Genomic DNA, 22,064 nt, shown 5'->3' with positions numbered 1-22,064 from the left:
CAGATATATACGTACTGACATTGCCTCTACTGTATAAGCCTCCCTGCTATATTTTTTCAAATATTTATTTTATGAGCAAACTCCCAAAGCCAGTTTTTACAGTTTAGTGTAACGATACCAAACTTTGATTATAAATTACAAATCACTTACTGCAGCTTGCAACACCAAAAAAAAAAAAAAAAAAAAGAAGGAGGAGGAGGAGGAAGGAGAAAAAGAAAGAAGTCCTTGAGTCAAAGCCACACAGTGACCTGATCCCAATTAAATTTTACAGAAATCATAAAAAACATGCATTCTCAGAACAACTGCATATCGGCAATAGCTCTGCAAATAACTCCTGATGAATTTATAGTTGAAATCACACACTCGGAACTCATCCTCCCTAAAGTGAAAATCTGACCGGTTAACCGTGGCAAACATGGAGAGGTGCCTTTTTTATTGTAGCGGCAAACGATGGGGCAGGGAATGGGGAATCTGAATGACACCGTAAAATGTCGAGTCAAGACAGACACAAACACCTTGCAGAAACTGCACTCCCTCCCCCCATTCCCACCAATGCCTTAAAAAACAAAAGTTTTCCAGCAACAGGGAAAGTTTCTCATCACTACTATCACCTGGCTCAAATAAAATAGAAGGAAAAAGAATAAAAACAGATCCTTCCTTACTTTGTTCTTCCTCTCCGGGGCAGGGCGACTTTCCCCACGCTTCCGGGACATCTCCGAGCTCCAGCTGGACAGGGAAAACCTCCCGCTCTCAGTCAGGATCCAAGCTGTACCCTGCATTTTCCTGCTGGAGTCGAGGCTCCAACTCAAATCCCACCCGCTCAGGTCGGGAGCCGGGGGTTATATCCGCCCACACGTCTGTGGGGAGGATTGATTGCACCTGTCCTGTGCTATTTCGCCAATGACCTTTTCGCCTTCGGACTGGGGTTTTGTCAGGATGCGAGTCAATACCTGAGGCTCAGATCAAACACGTAAGTTCTGAATAATTAGGTTTGCCAAACTACCCACGGTGACTAATGTTTACAACACACCCATTTTTGCCAACAAGGTCATCACCAACGGCTAAGGTGGGGACGATAGTGAAGGCAGCAGCAGCCCTGCTCATTCTGATTCGCTGGCTGGATTAGAACACGGAGCACGTGGAAAGGAGCACGTGGAAAGCCGTGGCGTCCAAGGCCAGACGGCGATGCCAAGGGGCCTGGAATGCAGAGGGGGTCTCCGGAAGGCGGCTGGGGAGAAGGGCAGCTGGGAGCCGTCAGCCCTGGGCAGCAAAGCAGCCCCGAGGCTGACCAGAAACCCAGTCCCCATCACAAACTCTCTCCCTCCTTTGCGGTGAGCGAAAACCCCGGGCTCAAACCTCCCAACTGCCTGTGAAAGCCCGTGCCAGCACGCGCGCTTTGCACTTGCCTTCTGTGCAGTGGGGAGAAAGAGCTTCCTGGCTTTAAAAGGAGAAAACAGAAGAAAAATAAAAAATAAATAAATAAATCAAATAAAAAGTCTGGGAGGGCCCAGTAACAAACAAACAAAACAGTCTTTGAGCATCAACACAGAGCTACCTGTATGTGCTACTCACTGGAGCAAAGAGTGGGGAAGAAAGCAGTTCTTAGCTTGTGTCGAAAAGGTCAATATGGGTGAAGGGATTTCTGATTTCTCTTGGCTACTGCTGAGAGGAGAGGGATGCTATACATCCTCTCGGGCAGACTCACATGCCCTTCTAAAATGCCACGCATGATTCCGAACACTGCGAAACGTGCCGTATGCCCCGTAAGATATTTTGTAAGGATTCCAATAGCTCCCTGATGAAGAAAGAGAGAGGGCAGGAAAATAACGAAGAGAAATTTCAGAAAGGTAAACAGGAAATCCTACTCTCCGATTCAAAACGTTCAGCCCAGGAAGAGACCCCCATGTCAGCTTTCCCCCCATTTCGTGTACACGCCAGGTGAAATTCGTCTTCAAGTATGAACAAGCCGGAGGCATGCACCACAGCGGCACAGAATCAAGCCCTTTAATTAACTACTATTGGTAACAAAAGGTCTCCGTTTTGATTCACGTTGTTGTTGGAGGCAGAGGGGCGTCAACCGTGGTTCAGAATCCCCTTAACATAACTGTAAACCCAGGACACACAGCTGCTGCAGAAGGAGTCAGGGAAAAAGAAAAGAAACTTTGTAGAACCTAATTTAAAGGAAGTGTGACCTCAAGGTGAATTTCGTATCAATTCCATTCTCCCCTCCACTGCCTACCCACCGGCAAGTGAACCTACCCTGCTTTTCAATAGACCCAAAATGAACAAAAGACGTTCTTACTGGTTGCGTGTGAATAACTCCTCATTAGGTCCAGGGTCTTACACCTGAGGTCACACTGCTCCTGTGGCTGTGTGGTCTCCAGTGACAAGACCTGTGATTCCCACAGCTGGGTCTGCGTTTTCCACCCACCGCCTGGAACCGCTCCTCCCCTCCCCCTCCTTGGTGTTACTTCCCACCTGAAACTATGTATGCCCCAATGGCTTTGAAATATTTCCTGTGGATGCTGAAAACAGGGGCATGTCCAATTTTCCCACTGGCTGACCTTGTCCCAGCCTTTTCCAAATATTGCAAAAAGACCAAAAAATAAAAAAAAAAAATTAAAAAAATTACAAAATCAAAATCAAAACCAGCCCTTCTGCTTAGCTCATTTATTGCTGATAGTTTCATTAGGTGCCAGGAAAAGCAAAAACAATGCAGACACTAAACAACAACTTGACAGTGATTTTTGGATGGAGGAAATGGAAGATTCAGCAGTCCGCAGGTGAAGAGGGTTTCAGCACTGGCATCTGCGAACGGCAGCAGTAAATCTGAGGCTCTGGCAGGTGAATGACTGAATGTGTGCTTTCAGCGGGAACACTCTTTTACAGGAGCATGGCTTTGTTTTAAGTCACGAGGGCCGTACTTGTTGCAAAAACTCTTTCTTCCCTTTCTTCCCCCCTAAATGCATACCGTTTCTTTCTTTAAATTGCCCCCTCAAGAGTATCCTAGAGCTCACGGAAAATATGACTTGATATGGCTCGTTATCCTCTACCTGCCCCGATTGATTACATCAGCCCAGGAGGGGGCCAGTCCCCACCGAAAGAACATTCGGCAGGCTTTGTCTAGAAAGGGGGTGAGACGGTGGTTATGTGGGAGCATGACCTAAATAAACAAACAGCAAACAAACAAGTAAGTCCGCGGAATACACGCTTCAAGCGAAAGTATGCCCCCCCCCCCTTTTTTTTTCTCAGTGCCAACAAATCCATTGATGTAATTCGCTTAAGACACACTCATGGAACTTTTGATGGATTGGTCCGCTCCAAGTCTGCATGTAAGACAGCGCTCTGTTCCTTGTTGCCTGGGGGTATGGAGGGCGTACTTTAAAAACGGAGTATTTAGAAGCCCTGAGGGGCCTGTGATGAAGACAGAGTCAAGACCAGCCACTGTTCTCACTTGGGCTTTCTAAACAGAGGCACCAAGAATTCTGAACTTACAGTCTGTGTTTTCACATGTCCTTTGCATGAGAACACCTGATTCACCATTTCTGGTAAAAGATTTTGATGGGCTCTGCAAGGGAAACATGGTTATGACATACTTCATTTTACGTTTGAATGAAACAGGCTGTGCTAAGGCCCCCACGTGGACAATGGGCATCGGGAAACCATGCTTTGCGTTTTATTTCTCTAGATGATTCATGGGCAACACGGGAGGTCAAGTTATACAAAATGAAAAGATTTCTGAACACTTCTACTGTCTTTGCTTGGTTCCGTTTCACTTTTGGTTTTTATCCCAGTTCATAAAACAGTGAACCCTTCCTTACATTTCTTTGCATTCAGATTGGCATAGGTACAGTCAGGATAAAACATGTCCACTCAGCTAAGTGTAAGACTAGAGGGGAGGAAAAAAAACCAAACAAACTGATGGGTACTTCGAACCCAGGAAATACTATTTATACAAGTTCCATCAGCTTCTCCCATAGGCGACAGGAAAGCTACAAATGGGCCTCTCCCCTATGTATGTATCCCACCTGCCCTGCCCCGAGGCAGCTCTGTAAGGCTTGGTTGCTTCCGGATGGGTCTTAGCCAATGTCAGGAACATCTGAAATGGGCAGAGCATAGACATGAGCAGGCTAAGATCCATCACCACCTTCCAAATCAGTGTTACAGCACACAAGACGAAAGAACATGTCTTGAAGTCCTACTTTCAACATTGGTGCAAACCAGGGGAAGTTGGGTTAGTTAATTCAAGCTGAGGGACAGTCCCTAGGGCAGATTCCAAAGCCACCTTTGGTATTATTAGGGTCAAGCGACATCATCACTTGTTTCCATGGCCAAGGCGCTAACATCACGTTACCCAAGGATGCTCACCATGGAAACTGTGACATCAAACAGCTGTGGTCTCTGTGGACGTTCATGTTAGAAGACCTTCCTTAGAAGGCACGATCTTGACAAACCATGCAATTTGGGTAGATTCGCACACCTTAAGATATAACATGCACCTACAGAAAATGCGAGTCAGGATCGGAGATGCTGCAGCAAAGGAGAATTTCATCTTTTTGTGATACTGCTTAAGATGAATATTTTGTAATAGGCCCAAGAACCATAATATAATCCAGACTGTGTTTCTGAGAAGAAATGAAAGGTAATTAAATGACTTCCCAAATGGTGTGTGATTTAATTTTCCTACTCTAGCTAGAAAATTGCCAGAAATGAGCCACCCGCTGTACATAGTGGAAATTAGCAAGAGAGAAGAAAGCTAGCAGCTCTCCATTTTTGACTTTCACTACTGAAATCCCTTAGCCAAAGTGACTCTCTGAATATACACTAAGTAACTCTCCCAGGAGTATCAAGTATTGAACTTTTCATATATCCGCTTATAATATCTAATATCCTGGAGTAACTCAGAGGAATTGTCCTCCCCCAAGATTCCCCATCTGACCAAATGTCTTTCTCTTCCTTGCTCTCGCCTGTCAATCAAATTCACAGATGAAATTTGATTTCTCTCCCACCCGTAACCTTATATGAAAAATTACCAGGAGGGTCAGGACCAGTGTGAACCTTGCCTGAAAAGTTCATTAACTCTTTGCTCAAAATGGATGGTTTCCATGTAACAAAACCTGTCGGTGGGCCTAGATCATCACATTTAATAGATGGCTTTCAAATTGCAATTATAAAGACACAGACCAAAGACGGGAATAAAAACCAGAGGAATAAAGTATTGGAACTGTGTGGACACTCAGATTAATCCCCAAGGTACATATACATCAAGGTAAAATCTGTGTGCGAGAACTATTCAGGAAAAGGTTAATTCCGTGCAAGGCTAGGAAAGAAATCAGAGTTACATATTCACAGTCAGGTTATTCAAGCAGTGTGTAAAAGTAAGCAATCTGACACTATTTTTGAATAATGGCGGAAAGTAGGGTTCTGGTTTCCAACACTCTCAGATTCATTGGATCCTTAAAGTGCCTCCTTCACAAAGAGTAGCATTTTGACAGTGTGACTTTTGCCCCCCTCCTCGGTTTCTCTAGAAATCAAAAACTGTATTTCATGCAGATTTTTCAGCAAGCAAGTTTTTAATAAAAAAAAAAAATCAAACTTTGTTCCATTAGCCAATAAGAGGTCACAAGAACACATAAAACAATGACACTAAATAATTGTTGGGGTGCAAGTGTCAGACTCACTTTCTAAATGAAGAGGTTTCATTATTAAATTCACTCTGGGATGCTTACAATTGAGAACCGATTTAAATATCTTAATTTCTTTTCTTTTCTTTTCTTTTTTTTTTTTTTTTTTTTTAGAGGAGAATGAGACTTCTGCCTCCCACCCGTCTCTCACTCTTTCCTTCTGTCTCTAATCGAAGCGGGCAGTGGCTCCAAAGTCACATTTGGATACGGGGGTGGGGGGCGGGACATACTGTGTTTTGACGGGACACCAAACTTTCCAAATGTGAGTATGGAGTGAATCCTAAGAGTCTGTAAATTTGGCATGTTTACGAGGCCCAGGGAAAGCTGGCCAACGACCACGGATGCCGGTTGTACAGCTTCACCCAAAATGCGTGATGTTCTAACATCAGGCCTGGCTCCATGAGTCAGGAGAGATGCATGCTGGTTAAGGCGAAAGATGTGAGGTTTCCTCAAACCCAATCGATCACTCTGTCCACCACACCTACGTAATGAGATAAATGCAGAAATGCATGCATGCTGGTCCCGCATACTTGGATCTCCCCTTCAGCCTCCCGGATCACCGTTTCAGTTACGTGGGAAACCCAGAGACTACAATTACCAAAGCAGGAGCTTTTCACACCTAAGAAATTATCAGCATTCCTTGCTTGCTTGCTTCCTCCCTCACAGAAAAGTTATTCAAACGAGCACATGCAAATCAGAAATCAAGATGTACCTCTTTGACTTCAGGCAACAGGGTTTTTCACATCACTGATGTAGAGGATTCCCTTGGGTACCTGATTTAGTAAATATATTAAAATAAACAAAGGGTAATTAATAACCATGAAGAAGGTTTCAAGGACAGTACGTCAAAGGCAGCCTAGCTATCTATGAAAAAGGCAGAATTAGACCCAAGGAAGAGGGATTTAGGTTCACTTGCTTTGGCATCCTGGCCTCAGACCTGCCAGAGGAGGGGTTCACACGGAAGAGAATGGCACGCAAGGCAAGGTCCCCCCCCTCTGACTACGGCTCTGACCCCAAGGAGGCTGAGATATAGAGATACTTACTCGCCTGACAGTCTGGATCAGCTTTGAAGTCCAGCTTTGAAGCCCATCCTTCTGGGAGCCCAACCGGTTCCCCCTTCCCCTGGATCTTGGCTAGGGCACATTCTCTTCCATTTTCCCCCTCCTCCTTCCTTGCTCTGGTCTATTCTGCTGGTACCGCTGACCTTAACTACAAACATTCTCTCAACAAATAGAAACGTTCAGATACCACCCTTTTATTTATTAACTTCCTCTCTGTTTAAATTAGTAGCAGGGAATTCTTAAAGCCAGGATATGAAAATGAGGTTGCTTTAAAAAAAAAAAAAAAACCCTTCTTGCCTCACAGTGAATAACAAAGCACAGTAATTCAAAGTAGTTAGCTTTCTATGGTTCAAAAAACCCTTATTGCTATTAGCCGCACTAATGTAAGTGGCAAAATAATTATCATTTACTGTACAGAGTCCAATATTTTCCAGACAGCAGCTTAATAACAAAGCAGACCTGTCATTTCTCCCTATAGTTAGTCACACCATACAAGTTCAGACTGTCAAAATATATTTAAAATCTAACGTTAAAAATTCAACATGGTTACAGAGAATCTGTGTACAATTGCTGCCATAAACCAGTAAGTCAATCTGATTTTTTTCTTCCAAGATGGATACTCGCTTATTTCCTTTTAATCCCCCACACTTTTATTTGGTTAACTCCAAATGATCACGGGTACGAACAAATTCACTCTACATATACACATGCTGAAATCCGTAGGCTACTGTAACTGCCCATAGAATCTGTCTTTACTTAAATTTTCATTGAGCGTAACTCGCCGGTTTTTTCAAATGCCCCCTCTCTGGATGGTATAACTATGCATTAAAACATCTGGACAAACACGTTTGTGCTCTTCTTTCTGTCAGAGCTGCCCCGAGCACATCATGGGTCTCCATTCACACATCTTGTTAGAAATGCCTTCAAAATCTTACAGTCCAGACTACTTTTCTTCGTGTGATAGTATCTATTAATCTTTGCTAAATATATTATTTCTATGCCAACAACAACAAAAAAAAGGAAACAGAAAACACAAAGTTAAAAACCTGGAAATGTTATCACTAACATCAATTGTTCTTCATTTGAAGTTCCGAGGGCTAATCTCTAAAAAAACAAACAAACAAACAAACAAAAACCCTTTCTAGTTAAGGTTCCCCCTCCCCACCGCCCCGTTTAAAAAAAAAAAAAAAACTTTAGGAAAAACAGATTCTTTTAGAAATGCAAGTGAATACTTTAAAAGCTTAAGAGATTGCGGAAAGAATATTTTTGTAATTCCTTTGGGGCAGTGCAAACATATGTTAAGCTTCTTCAAGGAGTATTTACATGAGATCATATACTTGTGAGGCGTTTTTCAATTTTAGAAAAATATTACAAAGCAATAATTGAACATAGGCTTTGCAAAATGCTCCTCTGTCTTCCTGACAGTCTCATTGACAGTCTCTGTTATTTTTGGAGAAAAAGAATCAGGCCTCATTAAATGTAATATTTGGCATCTCGCCTGCAATCTCATAAAGTAGATGTCCTTTTTAGATCATTGGTGTCATTTTCCTCAAGATGACCTCTACTCTTTGGCCATCCGGGCAGCCCATCCTGTTATCAAGGCATTTACTTTCAAAAGGGCGGGGGAGAGAGATTCTGTGCCTACACCTGAATAGAGTCCAAAAGCCAATGCGGCTTCTCTGTTCTCATCAGCTTTACCCAGGCTAGTCATCTGGGGAAGAGTGGTGGGGGCAAGGGGTTCTCGAAAGCGGAGGCTTTCGAGCTGGACCACCATCGTGTCATCCAGGCCAGACGTCTGTCAGCGCAGAGCCTCCAACAGTTGGAGACATTCACCTAATGATTAAATAGTATTTTTAAATAGCATAGGAACATGCGGTGATGTTCCAAGGGAGATTTTAAAAGGTTTGGGTGCCCACCCAGCTCAGGGAATTAACATGGACCGGGCACCCTGAAAATACGCCGTGGATGGTCAGCATGTGTCTCTGCACTGCCCCGCATCGCCCCAAGTAGGCGAAGGATTTATGGGTAAATCACCCTAAGACAGACATTTCAGAGTAGGTTTTGCTCATGCCTACAAAATTACGGAGTGGAGGGATTCACTGTCATGTGATCGTGTTTATTTTGTAATGTGGAAACTGCAGATTGATCTTCCAGTAGCTTCTCCGTCTACAGTGCGTTAAAGGGTTCCCTAGATTGGTAGGTAGATAGATGGGTCATAGATTGATGGATAGATAAATGGCAGATCGAAGAATATGTTGCGTTTATTGCACGAAAAGGGAAAGACTGAAATACCATCTTTTCACAGATTTAATCTTAGAAGGATTACCAAGGTTCCCCCCCCCCTTTCTATCAAAAGGGACTTTAGTGCAATCTGACGGTGTAAAATTGTCTCAGATGCTGAGATCATTGTTTCAGTTTTAACATATTTTTTCTGCACATTACCAAATCCATCCTGGAGGGACGGAAAAAGAAAAGAGACATCTATTTAAGAAAGTGTAATGTTCCTTGCCTCCGTATTTGTGGATCGAAAAAACTGAGGGTCCCCATAAGTAACAGGCCCTACATGGGAGGACTCCTTTCTGAAATTAGTGCTTTTAAAATCTGTGGTGGTAAAACGGGGGGGGGGCCTGAGCGCCCCAGATTGGCCTGGAGCACTGTGTGAAATCCGCGAAAGCAAGCAGGACCCTCTTGCTGGGGCTGCTGTCGAAATCCTAACAAAGTTGGCTTGACTGGCTTTCCTGTGTAAGGAACATCAAACCCTACCACGGGAAACCCCAACCAACCATACAGAGATCTCTGGGAAGCCTGTAAAACTTGCTATCTGGGTTTCCTTCTTTCTTTCTCTTTTCCCTCCTCTCTCTAACCAGAGCAGGAAAAAAGACAGATCTGAAAAAATAGGCCGGGAAATTAATAGAGGAAAAAAAAAAAAATCAAATGATCTGGAGCCGATGATCTTCAAGCTCCCGGGTCCGCTGGCGGGTGGGGTGGGGGTCCCAAGGTGAGGGGTGGAGCCTTTTAGGGCCGAATCAGGCTCCCTCCCTCTGCGCCCACCGGGGAGCGCCGAAGAGCTGACAGTTTTGATGTCCCCTGGCGCTCCACTCTGGCCAGGGCAGTCCTCTTGGAAAATAAACCAAATTCCAATACAAATCCGAGGCCCCCGCTGGGGCGTGCGCGCCTGATGGGCGCGGGGCACAGGGGCGCGCTGGGGACCGCCGCGGTTAGCGCCCCCGGGCGCCGGGGAGGTATCCTGGGCTTCTCCGAGGGGAGCCCGGTGGCCGGCATCCAGGAGCGCGCTAGCCTCCTGGGCGGGCGCAGCCTCGGGCCTGGGGAGAGCAGGGACTGCCAGGTGACCTCAGGCAGCCTCCAGGACCCGCCCCCGCCGTTCCTGCCTTCTGTCGTTCAGCACCTGCCTTGCCCAGCCCGGTCCCAGCCCGGACCCCGGAGCGTGGGGCGCATACCTGGCCCCACGACTCCCCAGCAGTCAGGTCCCGGCGGTGGTGGCCAGGGCAATGGGCCCCGAAGAGTGTATACAGAGACGGGGCGAGAACAGAGTGTTTGTGTGCAGGGGGGCGGGGCGGGGGGTGGCGGGAGAGGAAGCCCGGAGGTGGACAACCTCAGCATCCTCCGGGGCCTTCATCTCCTGCACTCCAGGCTTCAAGACCCTTGGCACCAGAGGCCGCAGCGGTGCTGAACATTCCAGAGCCACCTCCCAGCTCCTCTCCCATCCAAGCTTGCCAGCCCTTCTCTCCAGCCCTGGGTTTGGCCACACCTAAACTGGGGCAGGAGGGACTTTGACCACGACCTTAGCTTGGGCACTGCCTTCTGGCCCAAGGGCAATGACCTCCGACTCTCTGATGGCCCTGGGCAACTAGGCCTGGGAGAAAGAGGTGGTAACGATTACAGAGAGGGCACTGGAATGGGGCAAGGGTCAGGTGATAAGAGGCCAAAGCCCTGGAGCTCAGGACATGGGTCATTCTACTTAGGAATCATGGCGATCTCGGGGTCTGCCAGTCCCTTGTCAGTCACCCTGCAAGCAGATCACTTCTGCGGTGAGGTGGGGCCCCGGGACCGACCTAGCTTTGATCCCTGGATTGGGGTCTTAAGCGAAGGCTGGCTTCTGAGAGCACTACTCCCCAGCCCTGCACGCCAGACCCCTCCTGTTCTCTGCTCCTCTGGCCTAGTTTGGGATGGCCTATCCACTCCGAGACCCTCAGAGCATTCCTTCTGGAGAATGCCCTCAAAGAAGGCCAGGAACCCACTTACGGGGGACAGGGGCAAATTCTGGCTGCAAAAGGGAATCTGCACCCCCGACCGGACTTTTCAGCCCAGGATCCCCTTCGCAGCCATCCTGGGGGATCCTCACAGAAGAGCGGTTTTCACGCGTCTCTGCCCGGTTCTGTAAGGCTTCATGGCCTCTCCTATTCCCTGACTGAAACCACCGACCACAAGGAAAAACCATGTTTTGGAATCTTAGCTTGGAAATGCTCAAGGTTGGTCATCAGAATACTTAGAATAAACTCAGAATCCAAATCCCCAGCGTGGAGCTCACACCCAGGCCTGGGCTGGGCGGGGGCCGAGGGGTGTGGGGGGTGAGCACAGAACTATTTCCTCTCCTGCCCTCCTCTTCCCGAATGTCCACAAACACCCCTCCCTCATCCTCCCTTCTTGAATTAATGCCCCTTTCTAATCGCCACTAAAGATCCAAGAATCTGTGGAGAAGAGAGGAATGCGATTTTGCAATCCAAAGTCCTAATTATGGGGGGGGGGGGGTGAAATTGTTATTTGACAAAAAGAAAGGAGAGGAAAATGAATTTTGTTGAACAGAGGAAGAGGTGCTCAGGAGATGATTATGCTCTGAGTAAGGGACTGTCATTCCACTCATAGCCTCTCTGTGGCAAATGTGTTTTGTGGGCGTCTTCAAACCGTGCAACTCCGATGCAAAATTCATATAAAGATCTGATTTCCGTGTGCTACGGACGTGTTCTTTCTTTCTCGGCCTTACTACAGCGGGCAAACTTCCGGAAAACACACATACACACCAAGTGCTTTCAGATTGAAACAATAAAAACGGCCGTGACCTCCTAAAACCTACCACGGGGACCCTATACGTTTTGCCAGAACCTGTCTGTCTGGTCCAAAATGTCACCGCTGTAAAATGGCACACTGATACCTTTACAAAGGTCCCAACATTGAGACAGTGACAATTTCCCCTGATTCCTCCGTTTGGGTGTGAGCGCTGAGGCTGTTTGGGAAAAGGAAACGGGCCGTCAGACCTTGTTTGCACCTGGCCCCTGTGAACGCTGGGCCTGTTGTTAGCCAGCGAGCAAGTGAAATTCAGACTGGCCACTGGGATTATTCCCGGGAGTCTTGCCTTCCGAGTCCTCCCCACCACTCTGCCTTGCTACCCTCATTTCTCACCGCCCACAGAGGGTGCAGAGAAGAGGAGCCCGGGGTCCTGCTACGCCTTTGCACAGGGCAATTGGATCTGCTTTGTTTTCTGTTTTGTCCCTCTCTAAAGGGTAAAGATGTTCCCGCATTGTTACAGGACTGTACTCCTTTATGCCCCGACAATCATGAGACAGCCTGGGAGACTGAAATTCTCTCACCCTGTCCCCTACCCCCCGCTGGAGAAAAAGTGCTAGACAGAGCTGGGTTTGTTCAGGAGCCTGGGCGGAGCAAGGCTTGAAGAGAATTCCCCTTTTCTGGGGGCTGTTTGATGTCTAGGGTTTGAAGATTTATATCAAAAGTGAGAAAAGCAGGGTTATCAGAAGGTGGGGTAGGGCTCCTGCTTGCTTTTAAAACAAATGCAAAAACAAACAAACAAATCCTGACTCAGACGTCCGGACCCTGGACCATCACTCACACGGACGGCCGCTGTAGGCCCTGCTTTGGACCTGGGACATCTTTCCCATTTAGGGCGAGCCCGCAGTGAGGGCAAACTTCAGGTTTCCCTTATTTGCCTCGAAAGAGCAAGGAAGACACCGACCCCGAAGAACTCATGCAGCATCTTGAGGAATAATCAGAAGCGGTGGAAATTATAGCCCATCACTGTGGATAAATCTTCCCATAAAACAAAAACAAGACTAAGACATTTCTTCATAGAAAGGGGCAACATTATTTTTGAGAAATCAAATGAAAGTTAATCACAGGGGGGAGCCTCTCAAATCAGCCATCTAAAGGGGGAGGAATCTGGCCTCCCGATTCCTTTTATGCGTGTTTACATGAAAAGTAAGGCCAGGAGCCTGGCTGTGTGTTTCCCTGGCAAGGAAGCCGAATGGCTGGAGGTTGTCACTCACGTATTTTAGCCTCCCATCCACCTCGGTTAGGCTTTAACTACCGACAGGCAAAAAAATAGAGACACCTGTGTGGCAAGCAGACTTTTAAAAATATTGATTGGCCTAGAATACCAGAGGAGAATGTTTTCTAAAGCCAAGAGTGTGTGAATACGGAAGTAAGTTGGCCTAAACAAAGCCTGGGCAACATCAACAAAAGCCTCCCAACGTACTATAGGCTGGGAAGCTTTGTGTCAGAAGCAACTTCAGTTATTCAGACAGGGAGGCACTGAGAACACAGACCTACAGGTCTGCTGCAGACCATGTCTGTGAAGGTGGCTGTGGCTTGCGCTGTTCATCGTGTTCAGCAGGAAAGCGGTGGTTTGGCATAGGGGAGGTCCTGTACGAGAACAGAAGTATCCAGAGTTGATATTACTAAATAAAAACTACTGGGCGAAAGGTAGGATGGAGAAAAAATCAGGGCATTAGACTCTTGCGTTACATAATAAATAATTTCCCATTGGGAAAGGGGCCCAGATGGGTATGGCATGGAGGCGGAAAATCATGGCATCCAGACATCGTGTCCTCACCAAGATCAGGACGTGGCATCTCTGTTTCGACGTCAGTCTGTGACCGTGTCAGACACACTGGGAAAGGTTCTTACGCTTTTGATTTATTATTTATTTATTTTTTTTTTTGTAAAAAAAAAATATAAAGCAGGAAAATACAAGGGAGGCGATTTTATGAATGGCCGGGGAGCGGCAAAGTGGAGGAAAAAAAGGCACCTGGAGGGTGTGGTTTAACTAACTTTGTGTTTTGCCGGGCGGTGTTTTCACTTACAGCGATGGCTGATAAATGAACGCGTTCAATACGATACTATGCAGGGCCTACCAGACAGCCAGGCCGCTTCGGCTGGGCTAAAACTCCTACCCATGGCATCCGCTTGGGGAGGGGGAGGCGAGCAATTTTTGTTTCTTCTTCTTAGTAACATTATCTGCCAGAGAAACAATGAAGTGTGGAAAAGTACTATTTAGAGTGTGCGTGTCTACATAGGCTTCCAAAACGCTAGCTGTTACCTTCTGGGAAACTTCTTACAAACAGACATGGAGATCTCCTCTAAATTTCAGTGGATTTTTAAAAGCTGATCTTGCAGGCTGAAAACAATGGCACCTATCTTAGTTTGTCGCGTCGTGGAGCCAGAAGCATCCATGCGCGTTTTCCTCTAGGTTGGCAGAGAAGACCTTCAGGCCAGGGGGATAGTTACCAGCACAGAGGTTAGACATTTGCTGGCTTTCTTCTCTAACACAATCATTTTTCTTTAAAAAGGAAACTAAACAGAAGTCAGGGGCAGGGTGTTGTCCAAGGCCGCAAATAATAATAACAAGAATACATTTTTAATGTACGGTTCGCGCATAGATTTCATTTTGTGAGTACACTGGCAGGTACGCATTGCTGGGCCTTCCAAAACGTGGGGTATCCCACTGATGGCTCCAACTCACGAGTGGGCTCAGTTCTGTAAGTGGAATGAAAGGAATTTTAACACTATTTAGACAAGGACTCAGATGCAGTGGAAAGGGAAAGCTAGATTTCCTTACACGATTCCTCTCTTTTTTTCTAATTTGGAGACGTATTTCTGCTAAGGGCACTTCGGTAGAACTTGGGGTTTCTTTGTTAAACACACACACACACACACGCGCGCGCGCGTGCATTTGCATTTGCCTCTCTTGGCACACTGCAAAGTTTTTAGTAAGGGTGATCTCTAAAACTGCCCTTCACTAAGGAGTTAACCTTCTCTTAAAACCAGCCACCCAAACCCCATTCTGCCGGGGCCTCTCTGCTTTGTAACGTTGGGGGCCAAACCCCGCTTATGATACTGAGCTGCCCTGTGGAGTCCTAACAAAATGCTTAAGGGTGGCACGACTGTTTTTCCTCCCAAGTCCCGTCCCGCAGGAGGTGACTGCAGGGAAGCCCATCCTGCATGGCACTCTTATTTTGAGAAGGCGTTTGCCTAAAAGCTTTCCTCTGAGGCCGAGCGTCTTGCATAAATGGTATCTCCATTTCTGCCTCTTCAGGGGGAAACTGCGTATCTCCTCGTTGGGAATCAGAGAGAAAAAAAAAAAAACCCCGAAAAAACAAACAAACAAAAATCTGCAAAACAGAGAACAGCTAGCTAAGTTCAGCACACCGAAGAAGTGCATGTACCATGAAGACTTTTGTTAAGCCACATTAAGTGTGGATTCAGGAGTTCAATCCAAACTGGCACCCAAAGGGAAGGTCTAAATGCAGTGGGTATAGTGTCTTTGCGTTCTGTGAAAAAGAGGAAGGAAGACAAGATGATCGACTGGTCAGAGCTCACCCCCGCCAAGCGCAACCTGTTTTCTGCAAAATAAGGCCTCCGTTCAGAGTTGCAGTATTATCTTAAAAAAACAAAACAAAACAAAACAAAAAAACCCCCAAAAGCCCGAAAACAAAATAAAACAGAAGTCATCATGTTTGGCTATATTTTGCGAACAGGGTTGGCTTTGTCTAACATTCTTTTAGCATTCTCTGGGAGGTTGATTAGGAGTGCAAACTGCACGGATTTGTAACATTAGTTGCATGAATTTGTGTCATTTTAAAATAGGTCAGTGCTGTTAGGGAAGGTGGCTGGACTGACTTTCTCAGTCATCTTTTTAAGTTAGCCTCCTGACACAGCCTCTTTAGGGGCAAATACCCATCAATTAAAGCACAGCCTTTATTCGACCAAGGCATTACTTTTCGCTGGCTTGTATTTCTGGAGTTAAGGTGATTGGAAATCACTGCCAACTCGCCTAAGTGGAGAAGCCCTCTGCTAAATATTCACAGTGAAGTATGATTTAATAACACAGTTCAAATCCAGAGATGTACTTGGGGTTATGTAAGTAAGGAGGAGGGGGGTTCTTGTTCCTATTTAAGACAAATGACCTTCCAAATTACAAAAAAAAAACAAAAAAAAAACCCAAAACCCAAAAACCAACAAACAACTTGATTTGTCCAAAGTGTTGATGTTAAGTCGTGGCAGGCCTTGCTACCAAGAAAATCATAGTGTGTAAAGGGAAGAAGGAAAAATACTCAATTTTAGCGAAAAGGCAAGAATTGTTTATCTTTACCATTAAATGCATATGTGTCCAAGCCCTGTCTGCCAGGCCCCGTCTGCCCGGCCCATTTCTTTCTAGATGGGCTTGCTGTTGGACCGGAAGCTCAGGGCAATGCTGAGAAGGCCCTACTCTCTCTGGTTGGGATTTTCGTTTGTTTGTTTTCACCAGAGGGCAATGATGTCTCAACTCACTTGAAAACTGAAAACTTGTGGGGAAGGGCATTTTGAGAGGTCAGAATTTACATTTATATTAAATATTGCTAATTATTCAAAGGGACTGTCCCCCCCTCCCCCCAGCCACACAGAACAGCCTATGTTTCACCCTGAATGATTGCCTCCCTACTCCTCCATTAATCCTTCCTCTGGAGAAAAGGATGCATTTTACACTTCTAATGCGGGTTTGGGCCCAGTTAAACTGCACGCTAAGAAGCTGAGCACAGAATCAAAAAAAAAAAATGCAGTTTATTATTGTAGATTATTCTTTCTCTCGATATAACCAGAATTGAAAATGAAAGAAAAGCACATAGGAACATCACGCGTGGTTAGTTAGTAACTCAAGATATAAAACAATTTTGCACAGCAAAATATGTAAAAGAAAAGTAACTGACAAGATTTTTTTATATTTATTGTGGTAAGATTTACTTTTCATTTTTTTTTTTTTTAAAGACAGGATGTCAGTCCCTGAAAAGAACATTTACTGATTATTGCCTTTAAAACTGTGGATTTTTTTTTTTTTTAAGTTACAGAAAATCCAGTTCTGCACCACAATACAACTGTAAAAAAATCTGCATCGTCTTAAAACTGTGCAGTAATGCCATTTTTATAACTGCATAAATTGTATTAGCGTTCTAAACAGTTTTGCAAATTCTTTTTGTATTATATGCTTGCAGGTTATATCTTAGTGCAATTCAGTCCCAAATACTTTAAATTTGAAAAAAAAAACATACATTTTGAATGTAAAATACCCCTACAGATATAAACAGGGGTGTTTCCCCTTTAATACTTTGGTTTTCAATACAGTCAGTGGTATAGCAAAGACTACAGATATCCAACTTATATTTTAAGTTGCGAGCACATGCTTGAATAAGCTACTTTTTTTAAACAGTCCCCTTGCAAACTCTACCCCCCTTAACATCACAACAGTAAACAATTTAGTGCATCAATCTTTAAAAAAATCTACAGCTAAACAGACCTAACTCTTTCAAATTTATCTATAACATTCCTTTATCTGTAGCATACATTTTAACTGGGCTAACAGATTATAAAAACTAGAATTAAATTATATACTAGAAACCCATAGCATTCCACATTTGACAATGACCAAAAGCCAAAAAGAAAAAAAAAATAATAATAAAAATAAAACAAACCAAAAATCACGGGGCAGAATTCTTTTTTTTTTTCTTTTTTAAAAATAAATTTTAGACTGCTTTCTGCAACAGCACAATTTTAGTCCCCCAAAGTGGGGTGTCATTCTTATTAAAAAGAAAACATGAAGAGTTCTTTACTGTTAGATTTTTAACCCATTCTGGCATCTTTGACAAGGAATGCCTTCAGTGCATTTCCAATGGGAGGCTGAAGTTCTGAGTAACTCAAAGCAGTTTGGGGGATGCAAACTTTCATGGGAAGAAGGCTCTAGGGTGGCACTTTGTTCTGAACTCAAAAAAGTCATGAGGCAATAAAACAAAAGTATGAATACCATGCCATAAGTCTTCGAACGTCCATTTCCAAGCCAAAAGGAAAAAAAAAAAAAGAAAAAAAAATAATTATACCATACATGTCCAGCATGCAGGCTTTTTTTTATTAATATAATGTCTCTTTTCCATAAAGTCTTTGAAACAGTTATAGTTCATTGTTGCTAAGACAAAGTAGCAAGCGTAATAATGCATGAGATGAGAATGAGTTTTTTAATGGCAGACTAAACTCTCAGATTTGGCATGATAAGGCCAAAACTCACAAGTCACACCCAGAAGGTTGATGCGGGCTTGATTGTGGCAGGTTCATGAGGATTTTTTTTTTTCTCTCTCTCTAGTTTAGCATAACAATGCTAAAAAAAAACCCGATGGAACTCAGCGCGCTGCAAGTCTATAACATTTCACATTTTTTTTTTTCCTTTGCAAGCTCAATCTCACATATGAAGAACTCAGGAGGAGGAAAAAAAAAACTTAGCTTTTTTTTTTTCTTTTTCTTTTTTTCTTTTATCTCTGAGGAGATGGGTGGAAGGAACGTGAGGGTGGAGGTCGGGGGAAAAAGGGCAACAACACAGCAAGCTCCAAAAAAGTAAAATTAAAAACAAAAAAAAAAATCCAAACAAAATAAAACACACACACACACACACACAGAAAATGAACACCAGCTCATGAACTGAAAAAGAAGAAGAAGAAGAAAAAAAAAACCCCACAAAAACAAAACCTGTGAATGATGCCGGCTTCAAAGGTGAGCATGACGAACTCTGCTGAGATCTTTGAACATGGTGGGGGGGGGGGTGGGGGTGCGGTTTGTAAATAAAAACAAGCTAGCAAGTTATGGAGAATTTCAGATTGGCAATCCATGAGCCAGACATCCACTCCCTCCCCATTAAAAAACAGCCACCACCACCGCCAACTGGGAGCAGGCTGTGTGTGTGTGTGCGCGTGTGTGTGTGTGTGTGTGTGTGTGTGTGTTCAGGGGCACGGGGCCTATCTCGGCAGGGGAGGGGGCGAGGTGGCGGCGAGCACGGCTCTGGAAGTAGCAAGCCCACACCCGAGTCGGACCCCCACGGAGCACTTATCAAGGTGGCTAGCTGGGATCGCGTGTCAGACTCACATGAAAAACTCGGGAGAGGACGGGTTGTCGCTGCTCGAGCCGTTTTCTCGGAAGCCGCTGCTCACCAACTTCTCGTATTTCTCCTTGTACGCGTCCCTCTCGCGCACCAGCCTGGAGATCTCCTGCTTGAGGTGGTCGACCTGCTGCAGCAGCTGATTCTTCTCGGACTCCAGGACGTGTCTCTGCTGCACCCTCTTGAAGCGGCAGGACTGGGCATAGCCGCGGTTTTTCAGGGTCCGCCTCTTCTGCTTCAGCCGGATCACCTCCTCCTTGCTGACCCCGCGCAGCTGCCGGTTCAGCTCGCGCACCGACATGGTCACCAGCTGCTCGTCGGAGAAGCGGTCGTCGAAGTGCAGGCCGCCCGCGGCGTGGTGCGGGTGCAGGGCGCCCCCCGCCCCCGCCGCGCCCCCGCCGCCGCCTCCGCCGCCGCCGCCGCCGCCTCCGCCGCCGCCTCCGCCGCCGCCCCCGGCGCTGGCCGGGCCACCGCCGCCCGCGCCGCCCGCGCCACCGGCCGAGGCGGACGCGCTGCCCGCGGCGCCGGGCGCGCCGGCCGTCGGGTGGTGGTGGTGGCCGTGGCCGGCGGCGTGGTGGTGGTGGTGGTGGTGGTAATGCGGGCCCGCGCCGCTCTGCGCGGCGGCCGCGGCGATCACGGCGGACACCACGGCGGCGGCGGGGCCCATCTCCTCGCCGCTGCCGCCCAGGGAGGCGCCGGCGCCGGCCCCGGCCGCCGAGGCCAGCTGCTGCGCCCCGCGCGCGTAGCCATCGAAGCCGCCCTGGAGCTGGTGGCTGTTGCTGATGAGCGCCTCGACCGCGTCCTCGGGGCTGAAGCCCAGCGCCTCGGGGTTCAGCTGCTGCGGGTAGCCGGTCATCCAGTAGTAGTCTTCCAGGTGCGCCTTCTGCTCGCTGCCCGAGCCCGGGCTGGGCGCCGAGAAGCTGGGGGAAGGGGGCACCGAGCTGCACGGCGTGCTCATGGGGGTGGAGGACAGCGAGCCCCCGGCGATGAGACGGCCGCACTGGCTGATGATGCGGTCGGTCTCCACCGGTTCCTTTTTCACTTCAAACTTCATCAGATCGAAGTCATTAACATATTCCATGGCCAGGGGACTGGTGGGCAGGTCGGAGTTGCTCATTGCCAGTTCTGATGCCATTCTCCTGCCGCCGCCGCCGCCGCCGCCGCCGCTCCGCCAGATGGGCTGCAGGAGAGGGGCCAGCGGGCTGTGCTGGGTGGCCAGCGGGTGAGCCAGCTTGCCGGGCTGGGGCGCTTCTAGCTCGCGCGGCGGTGGCTGGCCCGAAAGCTCCGAGCGCGCACACACCCCCCGCCCTGCCCGCGCCCCCCGCGCCCGCCCTCCCTCCCCCCTGCTCACGCCAATGTGCTCGCTCGCTCGCCCCGGCCCCTCCTCGCCTGCTCGCCTCCGTGCGTGCCGAGCCGGCGGCTTCAGGCTCGGGAAGGTCCTCCGCGGGCTGCGGTGGCGGCGGCGGCGGCGGCGGCGGCGAAGCCGGAGGAGCCCGGCCGGGTGCGCGGCGTCCCCCGCTCGCCGCTCCGCTGCGCGCTTTGCATAAGGAGGGCTCGCCTCGCCGGCCCGGGCTGCAGGCGGGGCGCGCTCGGCGGCCGCTCGGGGCTGGAGGCGCGGCGGGCGGCTGTCCGGCGGCGCGGGCCTTGGCACGGGGGAGTTAACACTTCATGCTTCTCGCCTTCTCTTCTGCCTGCTCTTTTTATTTTATTTTTTTTTCCTTTCCTCTCTCTCCCTCGCGCGCTCTCTCCGTGCAAAGTGCAAGACAGAGGTGCAGCCCGGCTGGAGGAAAGGGAGGGGGGGAGTTTAGTTCTTTCTTGCCTTTTTTTTTTTTTTAAAGCAAAATAGCGAAGTCCTGGGGAAAGGCGAGGCAGAGAGCAAGAGGGGGGAGGCCGAGCCGACGAGCAGCCCGAGCCACAGCTCGAAGATGAAAAAAGATTTTAAAGCCTCTGATCCAGCAAGAAGAGTTTAAAGCAATTGCTGAGTTTTATAGCACTTGTGACGTCAGGTCCAAATGGGAAATTGACTGGTACTCCAGGCCAATGGGAGGCGGCGAGAGCGGCCGCGATTAGCATAATAGATAGAAACAAGGAAACTTTTCGGAGCTGTCAATCAGGGCCCAATCAGCTGACTGTCAGCTGGGACAGGCTGGCTTAACCCTTCGCGCGCCGCAGCCTCCCAGGGAGGGAGCGAAGCCTGGCGCAAAGTTTGGCGCAAGAGGGGAAGGAGTAGTCCCGAGGGGCTTCGGGAACCCGGGAGGACCCTCTGCTTTACTTCGGAGCGCGAGAGAGGCCTGCCTTCCGGAGCGCCGGCTTGCCCTCCCCTCGCTCTGCCGGGGGATTGGCCTGTCTCCCCTCCCCGGGAGCCCCCATCCTCGGGACTGCGAATTCGCTCGGCATCTTTTTTCCTCTTTGCTCCACCTTTGGCACCCAGGTGTCTGCTCCGGGGACCTTCCTTCCCCGAGCCTTGGCTGTGCCCGGAGCTCAAACTTGGCGCTTCGAACCAAAGAGCGCAAACTCTTTGTCCCTCTGCCCGGGGCCCGCGCGCTCGGGGGCGCAAGGGTGCTGGGGACTCAGGGTCCCGACTGCGCGCAGGACGCCACTTCTCCGCGTGCAGCCCGAGCGGTTCCGAGTCCGCGCGGGGAGAAAGCCCGTTTTGTCGCCCTCTTTGAAGGAAGGGAGATAAGTTGTTCGGGGGCCATTACGCGCGGGGACTGGCTGCCCGCTGGCGTCGCGTGCCCTAGGAGGGGGGGAGCGAACGCCTACGCGAGTTAACTCCGCAGAAGCTCAGAGCCTGGTCAGCCGGGCTCTGCCCTTGGGCTTCCAACTCTGGCCGGAGTTCGGCCTTAGAGATTCATATTTGTCTCTCTGTCTGTGTCTCTCTCTCTCTCTCTCTCTGTCTCACCCCACCTCCCCCATAGACACACGCACACTCACGCACACGCTCACCCACCCCCATATGAAATCTGACTCCTGTTTATCAGGGTCCCGCGCGCCCTTTGCACTTTCAAGTTTCACTGAATTATTTCAAGACTTGGCGCTGGAGAGGAGCAAGGGGTGTTTGTACGTGGGGGTAAACAACACCCCAGCCTTCCCCAACTCCCTTCGAAGGGTTAAATT

General features: G+C 48.0%; 1 protein-coding gene across 7 annotated transcripts; it reads right to left on the bottom strand.

The window, feature by feature from the left end:
- Positions 1-2,663: 2,663 nt before the first annotated feature.
- On the bottom strand, positions 2,664-20,920 carry MAF (MAF bZIP transcription factor). Of its 7 annotated transcripts, none has more exons than XR_007147427.1 (4): positions 20,434-20,920; positions 18,935-20,095; positions 4,369-6,457; positions 2,664-4,099 (listed from the first exon to the last, which is right to left on the bottom strand). XR_007147427.1 is itself a non-coding variant. In XM_047836090.1 (4 exons), exons 1-3 carry the CDS (start codon positions 20,490-20,492, stop codon positions 6,424-6,426), a joined length of 1,254 nt encoding a protein of 417 aa, XP_047692046.1. In that variant the 5' UTR covers positions 20,493-20,920; the 3' UTR covers positions 2,664-6,165; positions 6,397-6,423. The 7 variants fall into 7 exon arrangements, 6 of the variants coding, with proteins under 6 accessions (XP_047692046.1, XP_047692047.1, XP_047692045.1 ...); XM_047836090.1 differs by having other exon boundaries at positions 2,664-6,165; positions 6,397-6,457; XM_047836091.1 differs by having other exon boundaries at positions 2,664-4,499; positions 6,397-6,457.
- Positions 20,921-22,064: the final 1,144 nt, after the last annotated feature.

The sequence above is a fragment of the Prionailurus viverrinus genome, chromosome E2 (genome assembly GCF_022837055.1).
Source record: "Prionailurus viverrinus isolate Anna chromosome E2, UM_Priviv_1.0, whole genome shotgun sequence".
NCBI classification, from domain to species: Eukaryota; Metazoa; Chordata; class Mammalia; order Carnivora; family Felidae; genus Prionailurus; species Prionailurus viverrinus.
This window is presented reverse-complemented; position numbering and strand designations above follow the sequence as displayed.